The sequence below is a fragment of the Pteropus medius genome, unplaced genomic scaffold, assembly GCF_902729225.1.
Source record: "Pteropus medius unplaced genomic scaffold, Ma_sr-lr_union100, whole genome shotgun sequence".
Classification (NCBI taxonomy): domain Eukaryota; kingdom Metazoa; phylum Chordata; class Mammalia; order Chiroptera; family Pteropodidae; genus Pteropus; species Pteropus medius.
Genome location: NW_024349797.1, coordinates 16,903,564 through 16,930,048, shown reverse-complemented (window position 1 = coordinate 16,930,048; position 26,485 = coordinate 16,903,564). Strand labels below are relative to the sequence as shown.

General features: G+C 35.2%; 1 protein-coding gene and 2 pseudogenes across 5 annotated transcripts in view; 2 read left to right on the top strand and 1 right to left on the bottom strand.

Annotated features, from left to right (window-relative positions):
• The first annotated feature begins 539 nt into the window (after window positions 1-539).
• Window positions 540-658, top strand: LOC120620035 (uncharacterized; annotated as a pseudogene).
• A 1,416-nt stretch (window positions 659-2,074) lies between these two features.
• The window catches only part of PPP4R4 (protein phosphatase 4 regulatory subunit 4), an 82,533-nt gene continuing 58,122 nt past the window's right edge, over window positions 2,075-26,485 (bottom strand). For 4 of the 5 annotated variants that reach the window (XM_039884107.1, XM_039884104.1, XM_039884106.1 and 1 more), the window contains 11 exons: window positions 23,624-23,729; window positions 22,040-22,187; window positions 18,077-18,221; window positions 15,662-15,703; window positions 15,492-15,566; window positions 13,615-13,684; window positions 13,100-13,183; window positions 12,707-12,800; window positions 11,565-11,635; window positions 5,668-5,815; window positions 2,075-3,167 (listed from right to left, as the gene is read on the bottom strand). In XM_039884107.1, the coding sequence (XP_039740041.1) occupies window positions 3,143-3,167; window positions 5,668-5,815; window positions 11,565-11,635; window positions 12,707-12,800; window positions 13,100-13,183; window positions 13,615-13,684; window positions 15,492-15,566; window positions 15,662-15,703; window positions 18,077-18,221; window positions 22,040-22,187; window positions 23,624-23,729 (1,008 nt within the window). In that variant the 3' untranslated portion in view covers window positions 2,075-3,142. The remainder of the gene's footprint in view (window positions 3,168-5,667; window positions 5,816-11,564; window positions 11,636-12,706; window positions 12,801-13,099; window positions 13,184-13,614; window positions 13,685-15,491; window positions 15,567-15,661; window positions 15,704-18,076; window positions 18,222-22,039; window positions 22,188-23,623; window positions 23,730-26,485) is intronic. The other variant, XR_005657584.1, reaches the window with a different exon arrangement.
• LOC120619881 (uncharacterized) lies at window positions 16,604-16,721 on the top strand (annotated as a pseudogene).

Genomic DNA, 26,485 nt, shown 5'->3' with positions numbered 1-26,485 from the left:
CTCCAATGGCATTCTCCAGTGACTTGTTAGTGTTCAGTTAGTCAGGTTCATTTGTGGAAAAATCGTACAAAGAGGTATAAAAAAGGGTTCGAATTACCCACTTTTAGGAGAGGAAATTGAGGGGGAAAAAATGCCTAGGAGCACATATGACTCTGCAATAACTAGGGCCAAACCCAGTTAGAAAAAGATTCTTTATTACTGAAGGATTCACATGACATGTAGGTCACACTTTCCCTTCATCTCTCCACATGCATCGCAAAACGATGGTGGCATAACGCTGATACCTAACGCACTGCTCTTTAGACAGAAAATAGCCTTATTCTCTATTAAAAAAATTTTTTTTTTAATTCCTCAACATATGCTTGAAGAAGCTCCTAAGACACTAGGTTTCAGATTTTCCTATATGCATGGTAAAGAAATGCAGATCAACAAAAAGTGTAATTAATCATACAAAAAACTCAAGGTTTCAACTGAGGGGGAAAATGTGGACATTGTAACAAGGTTTCCCTATATTTGTCAGATTTTAAAAACTGTTCCTTGTCTACGGCCATGCTACCCTGAACAAGCCCGATCTCTTCTGATCTCGGAAGCTAAGCAGGATTGGGCCTGGTTAGTACTTGGATGGGAGACCACCTAGGAAGACCAGGTGCTATAGGCTTTAAAAAAAAAACAAAACAAAATTGTTCCTATACAGACTCCCATTCTCTCTCACGTGCACACACACGCTATAACAATTAAGATTATTGAGTTAATCTAATTTATTTACTTTCACTGTAAAACTCCTACTTGAGCTAAAGAACCTGTTCATTTCGATTCAAATTTTCACGTATACCCACTAACTGCAAGTAAAAATGAACCCATCCTTCCAGAATAAGGGGTCTGAGCTCAGGAAGTTAAATACAATTTTTAAATGTGTATGAAGTTACAGAAAAAAAAAATTATATACGCTCTTTATTTTACCTCAAGAAAGTAAAATCTTTTGAGCCCTATCTCCATTTCTGCCAGTAAAATTGAGTTTTACATGTCTTGTTTTTCGCTTGTAATGCTAACCCGTGAAATTCTAGACCCCGTCCTTATAAATGCAAGTTTCCATAATTAAACAGACGAAGGTGATATGGAGGGAGCTCTTTGTCACACAACCAGTTTAAAAGAACTGTTTGATAAGTTGTTAAACCCATTGTTAGTTGTTGAATGGAGTTCTATGCGGATATTCGTAAGTGTCACCAATTTGTTTTTTACTGTGTCTTTACATATCTGTCTTTGGAAGAATAAAATTAACAAATATTTCGATGATTTTAGAAATTACCATGTTCTGTGGGAAAAAAAGAGAAAACTTCCAAATGTAATTTTGATTGTCTTAATTGATAACTTCGCGCCTTAGAATAAAACTGCAGCTGACTTCTGTAATTCTTGAATTTTATAAGCAGTGGTGATTTTTCTCCGTCAGATCACTTTCCTGTTCTCCACATACATAATGGAAAATGAAAATTCCTGACTCTGCTAAATTTATTCTTGAACAAATAAACCGGAATTCTCCATTTTATTTCTGGAGAATCTCCATAAATGAATCTCTATTAATCTCCAATGCTGATTACGAATCAAAGTGCTGGGAAAACTGATGCCTCTCCCATGTCCCATTAGGTACCACGGATACTCTCTCCTGAATCACAATGTGTCCAGTCCCATGTCACTGATGCTGGTAGGAGACATCATTAAAACAGGTAGATGAAATCCATAAAGAATGAACTAAATTAGCCAGTATGGTCAAGCTTCTCACACCTACTCAATTTTTACCCACTCACGAAATGGGTAGTTGAACAATTCCATTTACCTGATTGTCCTTAAATGAAAGATATTAAGAATGACTAAAAATAGCCAAAAAGAGGCCAATTTGTAAGGCAAAGGGGAAACGAATGGCATGAAAGTTTAACACTGAGTGGCTGTCCTGAGTAATTTATCGTTGACGTTGGTATGCTTTTCTTATTCATTGCTTAAAAATAAACTGTCTTACTCTTTGATTAAAGAAGAAAAACTGCAGGAAAAGTATTTAAAGCTTTTTTCACAAACACAGGTATCTCGTTAACCTATGTTTTATTTTGAGTAAATTCATTATTCATTATTTCACATTATAAAAAGTAACCACACACGCATATGCATTCACAAATTAGATCATCTTTATCATACATCAATATATTTTAAAAAACAAATATTTTCTAATATCAATATAGTTATATGCTGATTGCATTTTGAAATAGAGAAGCTGACAATAGCTTCATACAGTATATCTCAAGAACCGACATTTTAAAATTAATAACTGTATATGTTCCACAGGCAAATTTTGATGGAAATATTAGCATTAGTACAAATAAATGCTGTTGACATAGCTTAAGCATGATAGCTTGGAATAACAGCTGATTCAAACTAGATTCATCATTTTTAACTAAGGACAAATACAATCTAAAATGTAAACAAAGTATTTATAAAATAAATTCTTCTAGGAAATAAAGGAAATCATCAGTCTATTATTTTTAAGGTAGTTGTGGCTAAAAGTTATCAGAAATCTTTGGAATTTTCATTGCCAAATTTAAATTTCAGAATGCCCAGGTACACAACATATTGTCACCACAATTGGACTGATAAAATTGCAGACAGTTGTCTGTACCCTTTTCAGTGTGACTTTCCAACTGGGCTTGAGGATTCATGAGAAAATGCAATGTATTTCTCACTCTCAAGTCCCCCCTCCAAGTGATTATCTAGCTAGGGCAATTTTAGTTGATTTGGACTTTCATCTAATTTTTAAACACTAAAACTCTAGAAAAATTAAATAGATGGTTTCCTGCACAAATAAAGGCAGATTGTCTCTTCTGCAGCAGCAATTAAAGCACACGCCTAAAGTTGTTTTTCATGACACCTCACTATCACATTGGAATTCTGTGACCACATTATTATCTAAGAAATGTATATTATACCTCCTAGGGAATCTAATTTCAAATATGGAACTTCTAGCAACGTCGGCTGCCGCTGTGTATCTTTTCCATGAAGAAAAAAAAAAAAAAAAGCCCCAGCCATTGCTTTAGCCTGTCTGTCTGTCAATCACATCTTCCCTTTGTCTTCGTTTTGCCTCCTTCATCAAGCAGACGATTTAAGGATTGGATTTTCTGGATTTTCTTTGTCAAAAAGAAATGAAAAAAAAATGCGAAAGGAGGAGAGGAAAGGAATGGGGGAGGGAGGGAAGTAAAGAAGAAAGAAAGAGAAGAGAGAGAAGAGAGGAGAAAAAAAAAACACGAAAAATGTTAGCCACAAAATGCTTACAAAGTAAATTACAAAACATAGAATCTACTTTGAATAAATCTAATATATAAGAATTCTGATTAAGTGAAAAAATAAATTACACATTAAAGATTACTTGGAATTACCTTTAATTACCAAATCCTATGTGCATCTAACATAGCATTCGATTCAACTCATATAACTTTTCCTACATTTTTTATTTTGTATAACCATAATAGAAGTTAATGCAGCCTCAATATGTCAATTGTCTGATTTAAAAGACTTAAGATACGATGCATTCCCATATTTCCCTTAAATACCGATATTCCTAAATATCAGACGTATGTGTTATTTCTAAGACACTAAAAAGTTGGAGGATATATTGCATAGAATTCTTCTGAACAGCAAAAACTGAGATAATTAATACTTTCTGAAATCACTTTCTAGGCTTATTTTAAGTAAAAAGGATATATTTTCATTTGGATATGGCATGGTGCTGAACTACAAATAATAATACTTCACAGAAACATAACCAAACATGACCACATCGATCGCCTATTCCAGTTATGTGGCAGTGCACATTCATGAAAAAGTCCAGATTAGAAGCACATCATATGGAGATACAGTTATGGGCTCGTAGATCCAGCCAGGTGTTAAAAAAGCAGCTGTGATATCAATATTCCTCCTCCTTCAGAATATTCAGAAAAGAAGAAACGAACTTGATGTGATTTTTTAGCAGCGTGTTTCTTTCTAGATTTATTTTTAAACAATTATACATATAATTGATTATATAAGTATTAGTATAATTATATGACTATATTACATATGTTGAGCAAGAGAAAATTCAGTCTATAAATAGGAAAAACACGCTCAACAATGAAAGAACAGATAAAGACAGTAATCTGAAATAAAGGAGAGGTGATATAAATACAGGAAATTTCGATAGTCTTTATTTTTAAAAATGCCTACAACATTTAGAAAAACAAGTTGAGAAGAGAATGGATTATATTATCGTGTTATTAAGTATGCTCTTCAACAGAAGAAATCCAGGGAGACCTTTTGAGAGAAAAGGGTCACAGGTGATAGAGAGGACGGATCTCAGGATGCTGGGACTGGAAGGTGCCTTAGGGGATAGACCAGGAGTCAACCCTGTCATTTTACAAATGGGATGACGGGGCCCAGAGTGCTGAACTGAATGTGTGCAGCTGCTTAACTGCTACTAGAACCAGGGTACAGGCTCCCGCTCCGTGCTCTCTACAGCCCATGACCCTGTCTTGCCTCTATTCTCACGACTTTTAAATGGAACGTCCATAGTATAATCATTAGAGCAACAACTGTATGTGCGAAGAGCATTCTCTGCAAATGAAAGTATCATCTGTATTAATACTACTAACTTATAATATAACTATTACTTTTTCTATTTCCCATTACAGTTTCCTGTTACATAGTCCTACTTTTTCCTCGAGTTCCTTTCCATAAATTTGTTTCTAAGTTTTGAATGAATTTAGCTGTATAATTGTATATATCAATAGCTAATTAAAATTTTAGAATAAGTTAGAATATCATTCAGTTCCTAAAAGGGATACCAGCATGGAGTTTCTGCTGGAAAAAAAAATGCATGTCAGAGACTTTACTAGAAAATACTCATGAATAAAGTGAAATATGTTTAAAAGAAAATCTGAATCCTGTTTCAATTCTGTACTCATCAGAGATTTCGGTACCCTACAGAAAGGGTAAACCTGCAGATATGGTTTGAAGCAGGCTGGACACATCACTTCGACTGTGACACGATGTCTTAACACGGTGATTGTTAGCTACTACTCTCCTGAATGTTTAAACTAAAAGAAACAAAGCCTTCAACACTGAAAAGAAGATACAAATAGCACATGAAAAGGAACCGGGGGCGGGCGAGAATAGAGGCCCTTTATAACCTCAACTTCAAGGACAAGCTTGGCCTCCAGAAATCTCCAGCTTCCTGACCTACGTGCTGGACCCTACGTGCAGGAACATTCCTTAAGTGGCAGCAGCTGCACTGTCTTTCTGTGCTCTGGGCAACGAAGTACTGTGTGCACTTAAGCTAACTAGGAATGCAATTACCCCCAGAGTCTTCTCAGATAAAGTCCTGGAATACAAACATTCCACAGAACAATAAATAGATCTCGGATGTTAGTGGGAGCCATTTAAAGAGTCTTTTTGATTCCCTGAAGTTACAATGTTTTTGTCATATGTACATCATCTCATATAAAGTCTTAAGATAACAGAGGCACATGTGCTAATAATAATCCCTTTTAATTTTGAACATTTCCTCGCTACAGACATTTTATGTTCTTTGGGAAGGAAAGTACCCGAGGAAAGCGTAGGATAATACACCTAGCAGGGCGTCACTGAATTACTCACAAGGTGGCCTTCCGTGGTTGTGTGTCTTTACTTCCACTGCTCTTTGCGTCAATCGAGTTACCTGTCCCACGGGAGGTGCTTGGAAGGGCGGTATTAGGAGAAAAGGAAGTTGGAGCACTACTAGCATTTCGAGTCCGGAATGAATCATCTGAAAGTAATACGTGTAGAGTCAGACATTTTTAATATACTAAGAAAGATGTTAACCTAAGGGAAGAAAAGTTAATAATAGCTGACTTTTTTCTTTTAAATCAGTTTATCAGGGTATAATTTATATACAATAAACTGCACAAATTTACGGTTTTGACCCATGAAGCTCTCACCCATTACTACCAAATGTTTCCTCCTCTCCTTGTAAACTCTCACGTGGGTCCCCACCCCCCGGCAACCAGATCTGCCTCTTGTCACTATGGATCAGTTTTCATTTTCTAGAATTTTATATAATCAACAGAATTACGTTGATTCATCTATGTTGTTGTGTATGTCAATACTTCATTCCTTTGTATTGCTGACTAGTATTCCATTGTATGGATATGTCAAAATTTTGTTTATAAATTTTCCTATTGATACAAATTTGGAATGTTTTTTTCCAGTTTTTGACTATTATAAAGTAGCTATGAACAATCATGCACCAATCTTTATGTAAACATATATTTTGATATCTCTTCAGTAAAAGTCTAAGAGTAGAATTGCTGGATCACATAATAAGTGTGTCTTTTAACCTTATAAGAAACTGCCAAATTGTTGTCCAAAATGGTTTGTACCGCTTTGCATTTCCACCAGAACTGTCTGAGAGTTCGGGAGGGCTGCTCCACATCCTCGCACACACTTGGTACTGTGAGCCTTTTCGATGTGGACATTACAGTGAGGCTAGGGATGGTCCCCCTTCCTCCAAGATACAGCTCTGGGATTTTCTTAGTCCCTTTCTCAGCCCTCTCCCTGTGGCTCCTGAATTTCTCCCTTGTCCCTTACTCAGCCCTCACCCTGTTCTGACCTCCAACTCTGGCGTGAGAAACAAGCCAAGGCCTGGAGACAAGATAGATGGCTTTGGGCAGTCCCTTCCCCTCTAGGCGGCATGAAAAACAAGCCCAAACCAGGAGGCAAGATGGATAACCTTGGGACATCCCCTCACTTCCAGGATAAGGCTTCAGAGTCTTTCCCTTGTCCTTAGTTCAGCTGTAGCTAATCATAATATCATTATAGTATCACCTGCATTGCAAGTACCACGTCTCCAGCCCCCGCCCCCAAGGAAAACAACAGCCCCTAATCCAGACAGCCCAGTGCAACTTGCTCTCCAAGTTTGCCTGCATTTTCGCTTTACTAAAACTTGCACTTCCCTGCTTGCTGTTTGTGTGTCCTTGAATTCTTTCCCGCAGCATAAGACAAGAACCTGGTTGCCAGAGCTTCGGGTCTGGGTCCTTCTTTGGCCTCCCACCCTGTGGAGCTCTCCAGCACCAATCGTGGGTGTGAAGCGGTATCGCCTCGTCTTTTTTTTTTTTCTCTCATTACTTTTCATTCGCGTTTCTCTGACGATTACTGATGTTAAGTATCTCTTCATTTGTATATCTTCTTTTGCGAAGTGTAGGTTCAAATCTTTTTCCCATTTTAAAATTAGTTGCCTAATTAGTTTTAAAGATTTCTTTGTATATTCTGAATACAAGTCTTTAGTTTTAAAGATTTCTTTGTATCTTCTGGATACGAGTCTTTGTCAAGTATACGTAGTATAAATATGTTCTCCCAATCTGAGCTCTGCCTTTTATTTTCTCATAATATCTTTCAAGGTCCATAAGTTTTCAATTTTGATGAAGCCCAATATCTTAACTTTTTCTTTTATGGTTTGGATAAATCTTTTATGGTCTATCCCCAAATTACGAAGGTTTCCTTCTATACTTCCTTCAAAAATGTTATAGTTTTAGATTCTATGTTTAAGTTCATAATAAATTTTGAGTTAATTTTGTGTATAGTGCAAAATAAGAATTGAAGTTCAGTTTTTGTTTGTTTGTTTGTTTTAAATACAGATATCCAATCATTCCAGCAACCTTTTTAAAAAATACTATCCCATCACCATGGCTTTATCTTGGAGCATTTGTTGAAATTCAAATTGACCACATATGTCGACATAGGCCACACAGTTTTGATTACTGCAGCTTTAAAGCAAGTATTGAAATTAGTAACTTAGGTTCTCTAACTTTTCCTTTTTCAAAACGAGTTTGGCAATACTCAGTCCTGTGCATCTCACTATAAATTCCTATAAAAAGACTGCTAGAATTTTGATCGGGACTACACTGACTCTCTGGATCAATTTATAAAGAGCTGACATAACAATATGAAGTCTTCCAATCCATAAACATGATATATCTCTCCACTGTCAGAGCCCAAGACAGACCACCCCAAAATATCCCACAATGGCATGTTGCTTACTTTGAATTAAAGTGATTTGACAAGTAGCCAGTGCCTGAAGGGCACCTTGACCCTCCTCTGTCTCCTTAAATACAGGAAATAAATCTCCCCTGTGAAAGGTGTCCCACCCCCGCCACATACCTCTGTGCCTGGAGACAAAGAGTCTGGATCAACAAGCCTTGTTGCCTCTTTTCTTAAGCAAGCAATTTACCTTGCTTAAATTCCTTACCAACAAGTACGCAAACCTTACTTATATTCCTTTTTAATGATCGTTAACTTTTTTTTCCTTTGTCCTGTCAATTTCTTCACAAATTTATTGTTTCTTTGTCTAAAAAATATTAAAAAATGTCTGGCTCGATCATTTCTTTGAGCCTCATATTTTATGATCTGACCATCTTATGATTCTCCTGCACACACGTTAGATTGGTTTTTCTCCTGTTAATCTAGTCTTGAGTCAATTTTATTGTTTTATTATTAGTCCAGCTATAAGAACTAACGAAGGAAGGAAGGGAGTTCTCCCTGTCTGGACAGCACTTAGTTAGGTCTTCCTTAACTTCTTTCAGGAACATTTTAAAGTTTTTAGTGTACATTTAGCACACATTTGGTTAAATTTGTCCCTGAGCATTTCATGTTTCTGAAGTTATTGTAAATGCCAATTTTTAAATAGACTTTATTTTTTAAGTTTTAGATTTTCAGAAATATCAAAAAGATAGTACGAAACCTTCTCATTTACTCCCTCACCCAGTTTCCCTCTTAATAACCTTACATTAGTGTGCTACACTTGCTGTAATTAATGAGCCAAGCGTGATACAGTATTAAGTAAAACCCATCGTGTGTTCAGATTTCCTTAGTTTTTACCTAATGTCTGTTCCTGTCTCAGGAACATTACATTTACTTGTCAGGTCATCTTAGGTTCTCCTTGGCTGTGATGGTTTCTCAGCTTCTCTTTGTTTTTGAGGGGTACCGGTCAATTCTGTAGGATGCCCCTCTACTAGAATTGGTTTGATGCTTTTATTTTATATAATTAGACTAGGGTTATGGGTTTGAGGGACAATGACAGAGGTATAGTGCCATTTTCATCACACTGTGTCAAGGGTACACACTATGATATTTTTATCACATTTTATCACTTTAGGACTGATCACTAGAAATGGGATTTCTTTTTTCTTTTTTCTTTTTTTTTTTTGAGTTACAGAGTACTTTAAAAATCTAGGATTCTTGATGAACTTTACCAAACTGCTTTCCAAAAGGGTCCCATTGATCTTCATCTCCACTAACAATGGATCCATCCATTGCAGTCTGTTTCCTTACTAGCATGCTCTTCCTATTTCCCCCAGTCTGTAGTACCCACACGGCCTTGCAGTGTTATAATGGATGACAGGCAAAAGTCACCAGACGATTAATGATGGGTTCTGTTAAGTAAAAAGGATTCAATTTGCCCTTCTGAGCGATGACTTTGATCTTTCTTCTCAGCTTTATTTAACACTTTTGTTCTCACACCCACTCCATCCTCCGACGTGGTCTGCTGTGGCTCCCGAAGATCCCAACACTCAAGTGTTCTTTATGACAGGTACTCTGTATGGATGTTACTCCATACCCTCTTCCCCTGTCAAAATTCTAGCATGTCTGAAGGTTCATCTCACATGACACAACTATCCTGAAGCCTGTCTTAAGTCTCACAAGTAGACAAAAATCTCTTCTCTATGTGGAACGCCTAAAATATTTTGAGACAGACATTTTGCTTCCATTTTCTCTTTATATATCAGATATGTAATTGATTGTGACTTTTTCCTCAGTCTGTATTTCATTAAGTAATAAATAATAAGTAATAACCACATTTTTCACACCAAGAAAACTAGGAGATATTTCATTCAATTTATAGTCTCTCTCCCCAAAATAATATTGAATACTTAAGATAGAATATTTTTCAAATATTTTAAGAAAAGTTTACCCTTATAAATATGTTTTTATTTAGGACTTTGGATGTTAAGTTTTAGGATTTGTAGATCATATAGCCTCCTAATTCTCAAGCTGACTTAAGAACTAGCAAAGTAAAAACTGAAGAAATTAATCAAAACTCTTAAAAAACAGTTCTGAATCAATATTCTTAATGATCTAGACAAAGAAATTCCTTGGCAAGAATTACTACATGTTCATGAATAAATATTCTCATTTACAGCTGGGTGAGGTCATCTCCAAGAGGCCAGATGGGACCCTCCCAGGTTGGAAGAATGCCTTACAGGAATCTATAATCTTCTGCACCATTAGCTCCAAGCCGACTTTCTATACACATTTATAATGTTTAAAGGCACCTTATATAGGAAATAAAAACCTCAAACCCAAATGTTTCCTTAGTTATCACCTAAAGAACTCACTGCTTTGCTAAGATAAAAGTAATCAACAGTTTTATTATTTATAGACCTAACTTAAATGTTGACAATTTTAGTTCAACAATTTTGTTATTAAATCCTTTCAGATTTTTACAATACTCATAGCATACCTTGTAGAACTACTCTACATACTGTATGTGGATGTCAATGCTTTGATACTGGAAAGTTTTTCTCTTCTGGCAAATGAAAACATACTGTTTACAGAATAGCCAATGAATGTATATATTCTTCATGAGAATCAAAAGAAAACAAGAAGAGATAAGAAGAGAAAATACTCATAACATATCTAAATGTAATGTAAAAAGGAGATATAACTAAACTTTTTAAAATCTCAGACCTTGAGTAGATTTGCTATTATTTACACTAAAAAGTTGCCATCGATCTATATTATAATTTTCAACCAATATTTCCAGAGCTAAAAGTTAAAAATATACTTACAGCCACTAGCAATTTTGAGCACTATATTCTTTCTTATTCATAACATAATTCTATGTTGTCATATAAAGCAGAAGTCAGCAAACTACAGCCTGTATGCCAAATCTTGCCCACTGCACGTTTTTGTTAGTAAAGTTTTATTGGAACACAGCCATACCTATTCATCACATATCGCCTACAGCTGCTTTTACTCTACAATGCCCCGAGTTGAGTAACTGGGCCAGAAACCCAGCTGGCATGCAAAACCTAAAATATTTACCATCTGGCCCTTTACAGAAAAAGTCTGCTGACCCCTGGTATAAACTTTCGAATATATAATGAAGTAAAAGGTTTAGCTGCATATGATCCACATTAAAACTCTATTGTTTTTAACTTCCGTAAAATCACTGCAAAAAAATTGAGCCTCAGCAGGTCCTCAGATTATGGCAAAACCTAGGCTATCATTTTGTCCTTTTTCTCTTCCAAAAGTATTGCACTCTGAGTCTTGACACAGGGAAAACAGAATGGCATAGTCAAGTATTTTCTCAATTGCTAGGAAAAGGGTTATTTCCTAGAATTCGATAAAGATATAAATTTAGAAAAAAATGGGGTCTAGAAATTAAAAAATTGGTCATTTAAAGAAAATTATATTTTATTAAGTTGAGCAATTTTTGAAGAGCTCAGATTTCTACTTACCAGTTAGGGAAATGATAGATGTCTTTGCTAACCCTGAGACAGAAGATGTATATGCTGCCGTAGAACTTTTACTAGAAAAGAACATTATTAAGTTTAAAATATAAGAATGTGTTTGTTTCAATCCCAGTCATCCAGTACTTAGTCTTTTTAAACCTTTTTTTAATGCTTTCCTCTACTTCTTATAAGACATGCTTGCCCCTTTTCTCATTTTTTTTTTACATTCTATGCCTTACAACAATTACTTTGTCTATAACTTAAAAGCATTTCCTTAAGTTTTTGCTGCATTAGAATAACAGTCTTTTGATGCTCAGCCATGACAGGTAGTGAAATTCTGAATGAATGATATTTTCTTGGAAATAACTCATCTTTCGTTCAAATTTCTTTTGTCCATCAGGAGATCACCCTTTTGACTAGGAACTCTAGATAGATCTACTGATCCTGTCCTAAAATAGAGCTGAAAATCTTGAATAAGCTATCTTTAATATAAGAAACACACTTTTGTTCCATATTATTTTTCTTAATAGAGCAATAAATACTTTTAAAGACTTTTATGTTTCCTTAAAATTACTGTGCTTGTCTGTTGATAAGCAGCTGTTATATACTACATGTGTATAACATATATAAAATATCATGTTCATTTAATTCACATTAATTCTCTCCTAATCGTAACTGTTAATAATTTTGTCTGCTGGGCCGAAGGGGAAGCTAGACCTTCACTTACTGTCAAGAGAACTCTTGTTATGATCACTTTGCCACAGAAACATGCCAGTGGCTTCTTTATAGACAGAATATTAATAGAAAACGGATGTCCACATCCATTTAGCAAATGGGGCATGACTATACCCATTTAGCAGTCTAGTGGCACATGTGGCATAGTGCCATCTTTCTCTTAAAACACTATATGGATTCCATGATGTTATTATGTAGTGTCAAGGCAGCAGTCTGCACAGATTACCAGGAAACCTATCCTTATGCAAATTGGTAGACTATTTTTTAACATAAAATCTTTACAGAAGAAAACCTAAAAATGATTGACCTATTAAACAATCAAAATCAAACCTAATTTTTATAAAGTAATTATTCACATAAAGATGTGTGACTATAAAATAAAAATTAAAATATGAACAGCTGACAGATCATACCTAGCACACTTGTCTAAGTTGCCATATTTTGCATGAAAGGCTTGATTATTAAAAGACTGGCTTCGAATCAATTTGGATTTCTTGATTTCTTTGCCTATAGTAATAAGCAGAAGAAAAATGCAACTGTTCAGTTCCTCTTTAGACGCCCCAACCCCACGTCCGCTCCAACTCCCACCATTTTCACTAAAACACAGATGGGTCTAGGCTCCCTTTCCTTAGTTTGAGCTGACTGGGGTATCTCTTACCCACACTGGCCTTTAGGAAGTAGCAAAACAATGAATGGTAAGAGGAAAATGGTGCTCTAGAATAATATAGCTCATATAAGAGAGTGACTTTCCCCATAAGCGGTTTTGTATAAAAGGACAAAAGGAGACGTGAAGAGTCACTCCTTACTTGTCGATGGAGTGCCGGAAGAGGGCCCGGGGACAGGGACGGGGATGCTCTTGGGCAGCGTTGTTGGTGTCTTCGTGTCTCTTCCTAAAACAAACTCTGCTTTAAGTGCTGTGATTTCCTCTGAGTTCTTATTACTCTCCATAAACACACAAGACAACACAGAAAATGTGAAACACTCTCCCTACCTAAGCAGCACTGTTTCCCAGATATTCTCACTTTACATATTTACACATTTCTATCTTAGTTACTCAGTGATTTTACAATCTTTGTGCTGTTATCGAACTTGAAGTTTTCCTTTGAAGGGTCTGAATGTCAGCACTGACCCCCACCACCATTTATTCATGGATTCTTAACATGTACACCACATTAAGCAGACAGTTTCTGTCATTGACTTTTAAAAATAAAAGAAAAACAATTTTCGAAATAAAATTAACAACTCAGCATGGTCTTTTGGAATGCCAGGATGCAACATTAATTGTGTGACTTAGTGGTGAAGACATAGGAAAACTACTTACGTTTCTTTTCAAAGGTTTTATCGCTCATGGGCCGTCCATCATTTTGTTGCTTCTCTTTCTCTAATTGTTCCTATTATTAAAATAGTATCTTAGCATTAAAGGTAAGTGTAAATAGATTTAGAAAAGTGTTCTAATGAGAAAGTACTCTAAGCTTTAGAGATAAAAATATCATTCATGAAAATGCCTAAAAGAAGTACACATTTTTTTTTCCAAATTAGTGTCTAAAGAAATCTAGTTTCTTTCAGTTTTATGTTCTTTTCACATCTACAGAATTGTGCCTTTGGACATATGTCAAGCTAAAACAAGGAGTTCAGTATCATTGTGATAATGAGCCTTTATTTTCTAGAAGGTATTTACAGATTCTCATTAGCAAAATATTTGTTACTGTTTGGTAAACGACAAAATAATGTTTTTCTTTAAGAAAACTGAGAGAAAAGGAAATGGTCTTTGGGGTATTTTTTAAATGTTTTATTGAAATATAATACACATAGAGAAAGTACACAAATTATAAATGCAGAGCTCAATGAATTTTCCCAAAATGAACACACCTACATAGCCACACCAGCTCCCAGATCAGGATACAAAACATTACCAAAATTCAGGAGTCCCTTATCCCAATAGAATAAGAAGGCAAGAAAATCAATAAACATATCAAGTTCTGAACAAGCTACATGTATAGAACACTACACTCAATAACTGGAGAACACGGATTCTTTTCAAGTGCACATATAGAATAATGAAAAAGATGGAGAAAATAAACAAGATAAAAAATTCCACGTAGAATTTGACTGCATAAAAAAAGAACCAAATGAAAATTCTAAAACTGAAAATAAAACATGTAAAACTGGAAAATAAAATGTCATTAAGTGAGCTGGGCAGTAATGTTATCTACTTTCTCTATCTTTTCCTCTATTATTTTGATCATATTAATCACACTTATCTTAAAGTCCTTGTCTGCTAACTCCAGTATCAGGTTCATCTATGGGTCTTTTTCTATTATCTGATTTTTCTCTTACATCATTCAGTGTGAAAAACTTTTAGAGCCTTCTTATTCTCTATAGCTTCTACCACTAGCAATCCTGAACTAGAAAGTGAAATTAAAAATTACAATACCATTTACAATGATGCCCCCCAAAATGTAATATACCTAGATATAAATCTAACAAAAGACTTCCTTGAACTCTGCACTTAACATTACCAAAATTACTGAGAAAAAGGTCAGGAAGTCTAAATAACTAGAGTAGTAGACAGTGTTCATGGATTAGAAGCCTCACAATGTTAAGATGGCAATTCTCCAAATTGATCTATAGATCAATCCTAATTAACACAATCCTCACAAAAATTCTCGTCGGCTTTTTATAAAAGTGGACAAACTGATTCTAAATGTTATCAGAATAAATTATGATGGACAGAAGTATGACCAAAAAAAGATTACATAATGTATGATTAAATTTATATAAATTCTAGTTGCAAACTAATTTATAGTGACAGAAATTAGATTAGTAGTTTCTGGGGATGAGAGAAGAAGATATGAATCATAAGGGACATGAGGAAATGTTTAGCATTTTGACTGTGGTGATGGTGTCACAGATATGTTCATATGTCAAAATTCATCAAGTCCTACAACTAAAACGTGCGGTTAATTATATATCAATAATACTTCAATAAACGTTTTTTTAAAAGCTTCTCAAATATAGTTTTCCTTATAGTTCAAGACTCTAGTCATTGAGGAAGAAAGAAGTGTGAAATTGAAAAGATCAAGACTCTAGTCATTGAGGAAGAAAGAAGTGTGAAATTGAAAGAAATTATTAGTTTTAATGACAAAGCATAGTTAATATTAGTTAGAAAAGAATGTGTGTGTGCATGTGAAAACATACCATTTCCAAAAGAAGTAGTTCTTCTCTTTCTTTCTCTTGATCCAACAAATCTTTTTCATAAAACTTTTTCTGAAACTAAGTTTAAAGTTTAAAATGAAATTGTGAAACACTGATGGTAAGTATTTGCCAACATTTAAATATTCCTTGCAACATAAAGAGAATGTACTCACAGCATCCATAGACATTTCCATTCTGTCCAACTCTAACACAGTCTATAAAGAAAGTTTTTAAAATTATTCAACAGTAACTCAATTAAAGCAACCAATCATTTCTCAAAAACACTCCTTTTTTAATAGGGAAGTTCAAATAGGAGACTTTTGCACTATGCTGAGGACTAAATTAGAAACTTTTAAAGTTTCTACCAATTTTACACTGTATTTTTAATCGACCTGTGTATATTAATGCCAGGATCCATATAAACGTTAAAATTTTTTATCCTTAAGAAAATCAAGCCTAGACGAATATTTTAAATACTCAATATATGCAACTTAACTAATTTCTAATAACTCCCAGTGGTACTCTTCTGAATTTTCAAAAATAGAAATAACTTTTGAATTTTTAAAAAATCTTTTAGCTGAATATATATGAAGGAATCTATCATTTGGTTTCAAATTCTTAATTCCTTTCCTTTCCACAAAAACTTTGATCATATGACACTCGAACCAATAGAAGAGACTTAATTCTGAAAGCATTCTCTCAATTAAGTATTTGTCTTTCAGAATACACTAGTCTGAAACAAATTATTTTGATCAGACAATGGTCCACCTACCCCAGGGTTCTGTCCCCAACAGAGGACAGTACTTCTCTGCAGGAGTAACTGAACTGGCCAAAATAAAGCGCCTCTACATATTCACACGCCACAGCTAGCCACTGCCAACATATTATCTGACGTTGAAATTTATGGAAATTTAAAAATTTATGCCATGAAATATCCCTTTTAAATAAAGTTACTTCCCATCTTACAAAACTGACTGGAGAACATTATTCCATTTTTAACCTGACGCTTTGAGTAACTTCTTCAAAGGTTCCCATACCACGCCTGGGGTTGTCTATGTCATACTACAGAATTTTCATGGAAGAGATTGACTTTGTACTTAAAATAAGAGCTGTTAGTCTACGGCCACACCACCTTGAACAAGCCAATCCTGTCTGATCTCGGAAACTAAGCAGGGTCGGGCCTGGTTAGTACTTGGAAGGGAGACCACCTAGGAAGACCAGGTGCTATAGGCATAAAAAATAAAAAATAAGGGATTGTAAGCTGAATGTCCTTGCAATCTGTGAGGTCAACCAAGGGTTGCCTCGCCTAAAAAAATAAAAAATAAAAAAGAACTGTGCTCCGGAATAACCTATTATAGGTTAGTAACCCATTAGTTTAATTATATCTGTGCCTATTTATGGGGTTAGCTAATAAATTCCATCAGAAAAGTAATAAGCCCTCTCATGCTTATTATTTTAACAAGTTAACTGCATTGCCTAAGCTTCTGTAATTAAATGGCAAGGTCAGAGATACCTGGTAGAAAAGAGAGAGAGAGAGAGAGAGAGAGAGCGAGCGTGCGTGCGTGTGTGCGTGTGTGCGTGTGTGTTTTAGACGCATGTCCAGACTCTGGGTATTTATGGTTATTTCAGGTGATGAAGAGGAATTCATATATCAGTAAAATGAAATTATACTAATTAATACTAAGTCATCAAATCGTTTTTTTTAAAAGTTCCTCATGTGACATCTGGCAATGATTTCTAGAAAAAAAAAACAAAGAATATTTCCTCCTCATATCAATGTCACATATTTAAGACATTAATAAATTGCTTTCTCTCATTACAAATAAATGCTCAAAACTATGTATCCTGAAGTTCACAGATTCATAAAAGCAACCACTTTAACTTAATCTTATAAAAACATACATTCAGCAAAAAAGAGTTTTTGAAGACTAAACTATTTTAAGGTTTGACTTCACGAACGAAAATTTTTACTGTTTTAGTTAGTTTTCCAATATTCCCAAACAACCCATATACTGACATATCACATACTAAAACAAAACAAAAACCATAAGACACAATATAACATTATTGAAAAAAAGGATGCACTCCCGGGAGGAGACCTACATTCTAGTACTGTTTCCACCACTTAGTGATATGATCTTGAGCAGACACTTAATACCTCTAGATCTAGAACTTCTGTAAAGTCAGACAGACACTGAACTAACTCGGAGGGCCCTTCCATGGCTCAATGTCTATCAAATGTGACTTTCCTGATTTTACCAACAAAGTTTTCCCGGATTATAATCGCTTATAAATAAAGTCTGACTAATGAAGTACTTATTATTAGTTGAACAGTATTTACTGAGCTCCTAAAATGGGCCCAGCTCTCTCTCATGGGGCTTGTCTGACTACTAATAAAAGAAGAACGTCTAAGTGCCAACTTTCACATCCAACTGTAGCACATGTTGACCAAATCAGTTACTAATTCTTCCTACTCTAGCAAGGATCTAAATATCTTAACGTACTGCCATCTAATCGCGCTAAAATAGTGAAGATATGATCAAGACTATCTTAATGCGAGAAATGTCAATGCTGAGAGTGGTACTTACTCTCTTCACCATAGCCAGCACGTCTTTATCCTTTTCCTGACACAGGAGTTTTCTCACGCACATCTCTAACTGCTGAAGCAGGTGCTTGTCTGCAGGGATCTTCAGAGTAGATTTTACTTTGGGTAACAAGTAGCAAAGCTTCATTCTATAATAAATTGAATAGTATTTACTTTTAAATAAATTTCTCATTTAAATTTAATAATTAAAGAATAATGGTAACATGAAGCTAAAAGAAAATAGAAGCTTTAGATAGCCTGGGAGTTTATTTATTATGCAACAAATGTTTATGGAGTGTCTATTAGGAGTCAAACATTCATTATCCTGGGTGCTGAGATGCAACAGTGAATAAAACCATCAAAATGCTCTGCTCAGACTAAGGGAAATGTCTGTCAGATAGTGGTACGTGCTGTAGAGAAAAATAAAGCAGGGCAAGAAGACAAGGCAGTACCAGAGGCGGGTAGTTAGAATTTAAAAGCAGGTGGTCAGAGAGGGTTTCAGGGAAGGTTTCATTGAAAAGACGACCTTTGCTTAAGCAAAGATGGTAAAAAAAAATAAAAAGGGAATAAGCCATGTGAATATCTGGACAAATGTCTTATAGGGGGAGCTTGCTTAGGTGTTGCCCCAAATTAGCAAATTGGTTCAAACTAGTAAACTGGCTACAGTGGATACAATGGAGCAAAAGTGAGATTAAGCAGATCTCAGAGTGACAGAAGGAGGCCAGCTCGTCTAGGGCCTTGTAGGCCACTGTTTGAAAAATGGCTTTTATTTTAAGTGCAACGAGAAGCCACGGGGGGTTTGAGCAAAGGAGTGCGATGATTTGACTTAATGTTCTGCAAGAATCATCTGGTTACTGTGTTGAGATTAGACCACAGGTGGTCAAGGACATAGAAGGGAAACGATAGAGGGGACTCAACAATTCAGGCATGAAGTGATGGTGGCTTGAACCAGAGTGGCGGCAGTGGAGGTGGCGAGAAGTGGTTGGATTCTGAATATATTTCGCAGGCAGCAGGATGTACTGAGGGACTGGGGGTGGAAGGACAGAAAGGACCTGAGCACGTGGGAAGATGAGCTGGTTATTCACTGAGTTGGTGAGGACCACAGGAGTAAGTGCAGATGAGGAAGGTGGGGTCTCCTTTTGGACGGATTAGCCTGGGGTGCCCACTAGGTAGTCAACGGAAATGCTAAATGGGCAGCTGGCGCAGTGAGCCTTCTGTCCAGGGTGGATGTACAGAGTCAGGAATCCCCAGCATACAGATGATTTGTAAGCCAGAGGTACAGTTTGAGACAAACAGATAAAAGGACAGAGTCTTTTATCTCTTAACTAGGCTGATAAGGAAGCGACAAGCAGCCTGAAGAATGCCAAGAGACAGAGGACAGCCAGAAAAATCTTCCCAGGTGGGGGCAGTTCAGAGAAATGATCTCTGTGCTGAGCTCACACTCCACTGCTTGCCAGGGCTGGTTTTAGAGAGGGATGCTAGGCAGCTGTCTCTGTTATGGCTGCTGTATTCATTTATTCATCCGAGTGCTCTCCAGATATTATTTTTACTTCTATGCCAAACCTTGTGACAGCTAAGTCCTATGTGTAGAGGCTTTCTCGGTTAAGAGGCTTCAGTTAAGAATTCTTCTTACACAACAAAATTTGCTTTTTATTCAGCCCAAAAGAGAAAAGCTCCTCTCCTAGAATTTTCAGCTCTGTAAATAGCTATAATGGTCTCAAACTCATTTAGACCTCACCACCGATACTGCTAAGCCTGGCGACGTGTTCTCTAATTAAGTGGTCTCAGTTCCCCCAAAGGGATTTTTTTTTTCATTTCCCGCAGCTCAGAGGGAAGACTCCTTTGAATACCAATAGTCTTTTCCAGCTTTGACATTCTCCAGACTCAGTGAATTTAAATTTTAAACATTCACTTAAGAAAAACAAAAACAATCTTCACACATTTCATTCTCTACAACCCAAGGCAGGTCTGGAAAGCATTCAGCAGAAGCTACACAAACTATCGTAATGATTTATCCCCATGAGACTCCTGGGCCCATGAGATTCTAAGGATTTTGAGGTTAGAGACCATACCTTTCTGGTAAACTAAACTCTCTTTGTATGTTATCTCTGGTATTTGCTCCTCACAACATACAAATGAGGGGCTCAGGAAATGGATGCACAGGGAGGCTTTGTAACTTGCCCAAAGACACACAGCTAGTGTAGAGCTGGAAATCGGCTCTGGCAGTGTGGCCCCAGAAACACTCTCCCAACCCGCGTGATCCTACCACCCTCACCTGGGAGGGCTTCCTTCTATCTGCACATCTCCACAGCATTGCACAAAGGCTTTTGTACCCAAGGCTGATTAGTATATGGTGTTGCTGGATCCATTTCTCTGGCTGGCAGCTGCCCAGGCAGGAAGTGGGAACCAAGACAAACTGTTATATAATGATCTCTTACCCCCTAAGTCACCAAAATTCACAGAGTGATATTCAATTAATCTTCATTTGGTTTTTTAAATGACAGGTTGCTTTCTTGTAGAGTCAATATGTTATTAGTTACATCGACCAAAGTAGACTGGATTTCATTTCCTTTCAAATGATTTTTCTCAACTGTTTCATAAATGATAAATCATCACTTAGAAGTTGCTTTTCTAGAGTCACAACTTCAATTTGCAAAATGTTAACGATATGATCTGATTCATTAGTTATTTAGTGAGAGCTAAATTCTAAAGAATTATCAACAAATTCTCTAAATTTACTTTAAATCTCAAGTCAAGGAAACCTCACCTCTCATTTATATAGCACAGAGAAGGTACTCGAAATGCTGAAGCCAATGCAATTACGCTTTCTATACTTTCTCACGCTAAAAATGCAAAACAAAAACAAACTTCCAGATTTGTTCCCCTTAAACAATGCTCACAAATTCTTAGGTTGAATTTCCCAACACCTTTTGACAATTCTTGGTACATTTTCTCTCGACGGCAACAATATCGGTCTAAGCTTTGACATTTCTTCCCGTTAATAAGTATTATAATGTTGCCTACAATTCATGTCAGTTGTGTACAAAAGATGCGCCTATGTCACACAGCAGGAGTGTGGCTCGCACGTGAAAACTCAGCAGGGAGCTCTCAAGTTCTGTGCAGGGAAATCTCGGCCACCTGACTTTGAGTGTGTCTCTCCCTCTTACAGATCTGAGGTCCTCAAGTTTGGAACAGAGACACGGGACACTGAGCAAAGAACACAGAAATCTCATGGCTGAGGGTTTAAAATTCTTTTCAACTCATTATGCAATGGATAAATAACTCTCAAGAAATAGTATGTGTGTACTTACTGCCACTCAACTATATGCGTCAAAATGGTAAATTTTATGTTATGCACATTTTACCACAATTAAAAAGAACAATAATATGCTTATTTTGAGAGAAAAAAGGCAAAATATATTTATTCTTTTTTTTTTCAATTTCTAAGCAAGCCATTTTCAGGCCTGTTCTATTTAATCTAACGGTTAATTAATCAACTCCAATTAACATCTGGATTTCAAAAATGTGAAACAGCTGAATATTGGGAAAGGCAAGACAAAGACTTCAAAGCAGTCCTACTTCTTTGAATAAATGGGGCCATAAAAATTAACAGATCTTCTCCTGGCTAACTCTGACTATTTTTCCTTTAGTCTTAAAAAATAGATACATTAAGAATATCCACTCAACCTTTTCTTGATGCCAGTGTGTGTTATCCAAGTAGCCAGAGAGGCCTGTCAGGCTTTGACTTACTGCTTTCTCAATTTAGTAAACAAAAGACCCAAGACAGTGGGAAAAGACGAGATTCTTAGTCCAACTGAGGATCATCAGTTAAAACTACTAGGAACTCAAAGCAAATATAAATTCTTTACTTGATTTTTTAATTGAAAAAGATTTTGCATATATTCATTATGGCAGGTACATTAAAAAATGTCATTTTTTAAAATATGTTCTTGGATTAATACCATACCTCACATTTGCTACTGGATCATGTGTCAGTTCAATAGCAGGTAGAAAGAAATATTTACAGAAAAATGATTTGGAAAAGATCTCTATAATAAATTCACAGGTATCCAAAAATCGAAGTCTATTCCAGTAACTTTTTCCTTGGCCTAGTTCTAGAAACAAACAAAAAACAATTATCATTAGTTTAATTTTTCCTACATGAGTAATGAAATCAGACATACACACAAAATCCATGTCGTTTCTTTGTACTCACAATTTGTTTAGCAAATACAAAAGAGAAAAAAAATCAAATTACCTACCCCAGCTTTGTAGACCCCCAAATTAACAACATTTCAAAAAATAAAAACCAGATAAAATGATTAAACACTGCATTCAGTTCTATTAGCATTTATTAAATACTGACTATTTCTATTATTTTTTAATCATCCACTATATGCTAAGTACTTTACACATATTATCTGATAAGCATATACTTATCCCTACTGAAAGATCATACTGAAAACCAGAGAAGTGATAGTCACAGAGCTAGAATTCAAATGCAGGCCTGTTATCAAAATCTTTTAACAATCAAATGAACTGTTTTCTTCTTATTTCTTTAAAAATCTTTTGAAATGGATAAAGTCAGATGTAAACACAGTATTATTGAAATGATTCAGGTCAATATTTAAAGGATAATTTTCTGCTTTATTATACAAATGTTCAAAAGCAAAATTCTTAATATTCAAAACTAAATAGAATCTTCTTTCAAAATAAAGCATTCTAAATGTGAGGTCTTATCACTAAAAAATGGAAATTAAATTAGACTAAAAAAAGAAAGATTAAAGTATACCGAGCATATTTTTCTTAAATAAAATTTTCTGTACTCCAATTTTTTAAAAAGTGGAAATCCGTACTTAAAAAGATAAACTCCAATAACCAGAAAATCCCATTATGTGCCTCTGCTGGATAACAGTTCGATAAAAGCTTTAAGACATTATGGTCAAAACAAGTATACAATAATTAACAAATTCACTGGGCCACTATTTCTAGAACTAACATTTTTAAAGTTTTGTCTTAATTTTGATTCTTAGCAAATTAAAATAAATTTGCATTTGTTAATCGACTTAATTTTTTAAAGACATCATAAACCACCTAGGCTCACCAGATTCACATTTATGTGTACTAGGAACTCTATTCTAAAGGGAAAAAAAGACCTTTATTTGTTAATATTTAAAATAGAAACATAAAATGAATACTTAGATTCATGAATACTCTGCTTCTATTTTAGTTCCAATTTCTATTTCATCAGGGTAGAAACTAGGCTTTCAACATAAATATACATATTTTAATTTCTCAAGTATAGAAATTCACACACAAAACAAGGACCCGAGTAATTATTACTTTCATTCATCATGGATCTGATCCTGTCATAAAGATTTCTAAAATGAACCAAAAAATATTTAACCTGTAAAACTCAAATACAAACACCTTCTAGGTATTTACTAACATTAGCCTAATTATTCATGGCAAAATGTAAGTCAGATCTAATGATGTCCAACCACTTTGTTTACTCTCTTTTTTAAAAGAATAAGAAACAATGATAACTTACGTTCAATTAATTTTTGAATGACCTCATATCTCTGTTCTTGTTTACGATTATAACGTAGAAAAATGCATAGTGTTCGTGAAGCTGCCTTTTGGACAGGTAAGACATTCTTAAAGAAATAAGAAAGACAATTACACTAGTACATATTCTGAATAATCTGGCCCCGCAAATCAATTTTAAGTTATTGAGTAAAAGTGACAGCAGTGTTATCTGCATCTCAAATCACGGAGTTCACACCCCTCTGGCAGTGTCTTCGTAATTTAATATTAAGATCATCCAGGCAAACCAACTAATATATCACATTACAAAGTTAATTTAATTTGGCATAGTTATTTCCAGATCATCAAATCTGATTTATATTTAACTCTCATTTCCTTGCCACTTCATCTTAAGTGATCCCCAAATAGACTGCAGCCATCATTCTCTTAGCCATTCCCTGGACCTTGTCACTCGTTCATTCAACAAACATTTGCTAGATCATACACTGTGTCAGGTACATCACCCAAAATGTGCCACCTCTAAAGTAAAATATTTAGAGATCTCAGGATCAGGTCTATTCTTTGCGCCTTCTGGCTCTTCAACCTCAATGTCATTCACAGAGATCCCTGGTCCATGATACAGATAAAGCTTGACACCATGTCAATCCCTCTTACGGTGTTCTAAATTCCGTTGTCCTTTGAAATTCTGTCATGCCACTGGGCAGAACCTTAATTCTCAATGAACTGCCATCCGTCTTTACTGGGTTTGGGTTCAAGCTCTTTGTTAGGGGAAAATCTCTTAACCAGATATATCATGTCCAATATAAATTCATGTTCACCATCTTGACTTACATGTAAATATCATAATAGTCAACTTTTGAAGATTCAGATTATTATAGTGAGGAATCTTTAAATTCAAGTAGAATAAAACTTTACATTGCTGGGAGAATATTGTCCGCTACCTCTTCTCATATTTCATACAAAAACTATTTTCATTGTATTGAGTACTATTCTGTGTGGTATTTTTAATCTGCTGAATGGAAAAAGAGAATGTTTGCTACAAATTAGAACAGGAAATTTAAGAAATACACATGAACAGAAATACCACCAGAATTAAGAAAAATGAATTTTAGATAAATGAACTAAATAAAAGCATGTTGTGTATACTAATAGAATTTTAAATACATATTACACTGTGATGTATATTTCGTACCTCATAGTATATAATATATATAGGAGGTAAGTTATCTTTTGGGCCAGAAATGAAAGATAAATATAATCATATCAAAACCACATAAAAAGCAGCTTGAAGAAGTTGTGAAAATTTGAGCGCACAGAGAATGACTGAATTTGATTAAAACATTATTTAATTAAAAATGAATCTAAAAGAGAAATAAAACCAAAATCAAAATTCATTTGTCACCACTGAAAGGGGCTACTGTACCAACTCCTAGCTAGAGGGAAAGAATTAAGAAGTAATCCTGTCTTTACATTAGGAAATGTATTTCAGGGTAATCAAATAGCCCAAGTGGATGAAGAAGAGCATTTCTTCACAGAAGAATGCCATCAAAATGTAGAAGAAATGATACATTTTTAAAAAATCACTCTTTTGCAAGTTCTAATGAAAAACTGAGACGGGCAAGGATCATCAATCAATGCTAAAACTAATAGGTGGAAGGTTGATGGGAAATTGGGTGTCAGCTTCGAATTGCAATGGAAATCACGAGGGAGAAAGCATAATTCTGAAGCAGACTAACAGAGCTGTCATTACCGCCACAGCCGCCCTGCACAACCACCCTTAGCTCACTTATAGAGGGACAACCAACCAGATAAGATGCAATGTAAAACACACGGCGGCGTTTATGACGTATTCTTGCCAAAAATGTTTAACCTAAAACACAGCAAGCCCTTAGATCTAACTTCTAGTTTACAAGAAATATGGAGAACAGATGAACAAGTTGAGTCCATGAAAAAGCAATCTGATGAATACAGAGTTGGAATATTTATTCCACAGGACAACTAAGCCTTTTCCAAATTCGATATCATGAAAAAATGGGAAGAAGGGGAAGAGGGAACCTGTTCTGGATTAAAAAAGAATTGCGATGTAACAACCAAAGGCAATATATAGATATACATATATATCTTAATTTGATCCTGCATGGAATAAAATGACTGTAAAACACATTTAGAGGATGACTGTAAAATCTTAACATGGGCTGGATATCACATAATATTAAAGAATACTTGTTCATTTTGTTAAACATTATAATTGTATTGTGATTATATAGGAGAATGTCCTTTTTAGAAATGAATATTGAAATGTTTATAGATAAAATATAATATCCACAATTTACAATCTTTTAGCACAATGAAATAGAAAAAGCACAGGCAGTCCTGACTTATGATGGCTCGCTTAATGATTTTTTGCCTTTGCAATGGTGCTAAAGTGATACACATAATAAATTATGATATATTCAACACTTTATTATAAAATAGGCTTTGTGTTAGATAATTTTGCCCAACTGTAGGCTAGTACAACTGTTCTGAGCACATTTAAGATAGGTAGGCTAGGCTCTGATGTTCAGTAGGCTAGGTGCATCATATTGCATTTTTAACTTAATGATATTTTCAACGTAACCCCCATCGTTAAGTTGAGGACCACCTGTATGGCAAAATGCTAACAATTGTTAAAGGTAGGTGTTTGGCTTATGAGAGTTCATTATAGCATTTTCTCTGCCATTTTGTGTCCTTAAAATGTTTTCAAAACAAGAGTAGGAAAAAAAAAGTTAGCTTATGCCATTCCTCTCCTCAAAACCTTCCAAAGATTTTCCTGTATTAGAGAATACAATCTAGATTCCACATCATGGTCTTCAGGCACCTGTGTTGT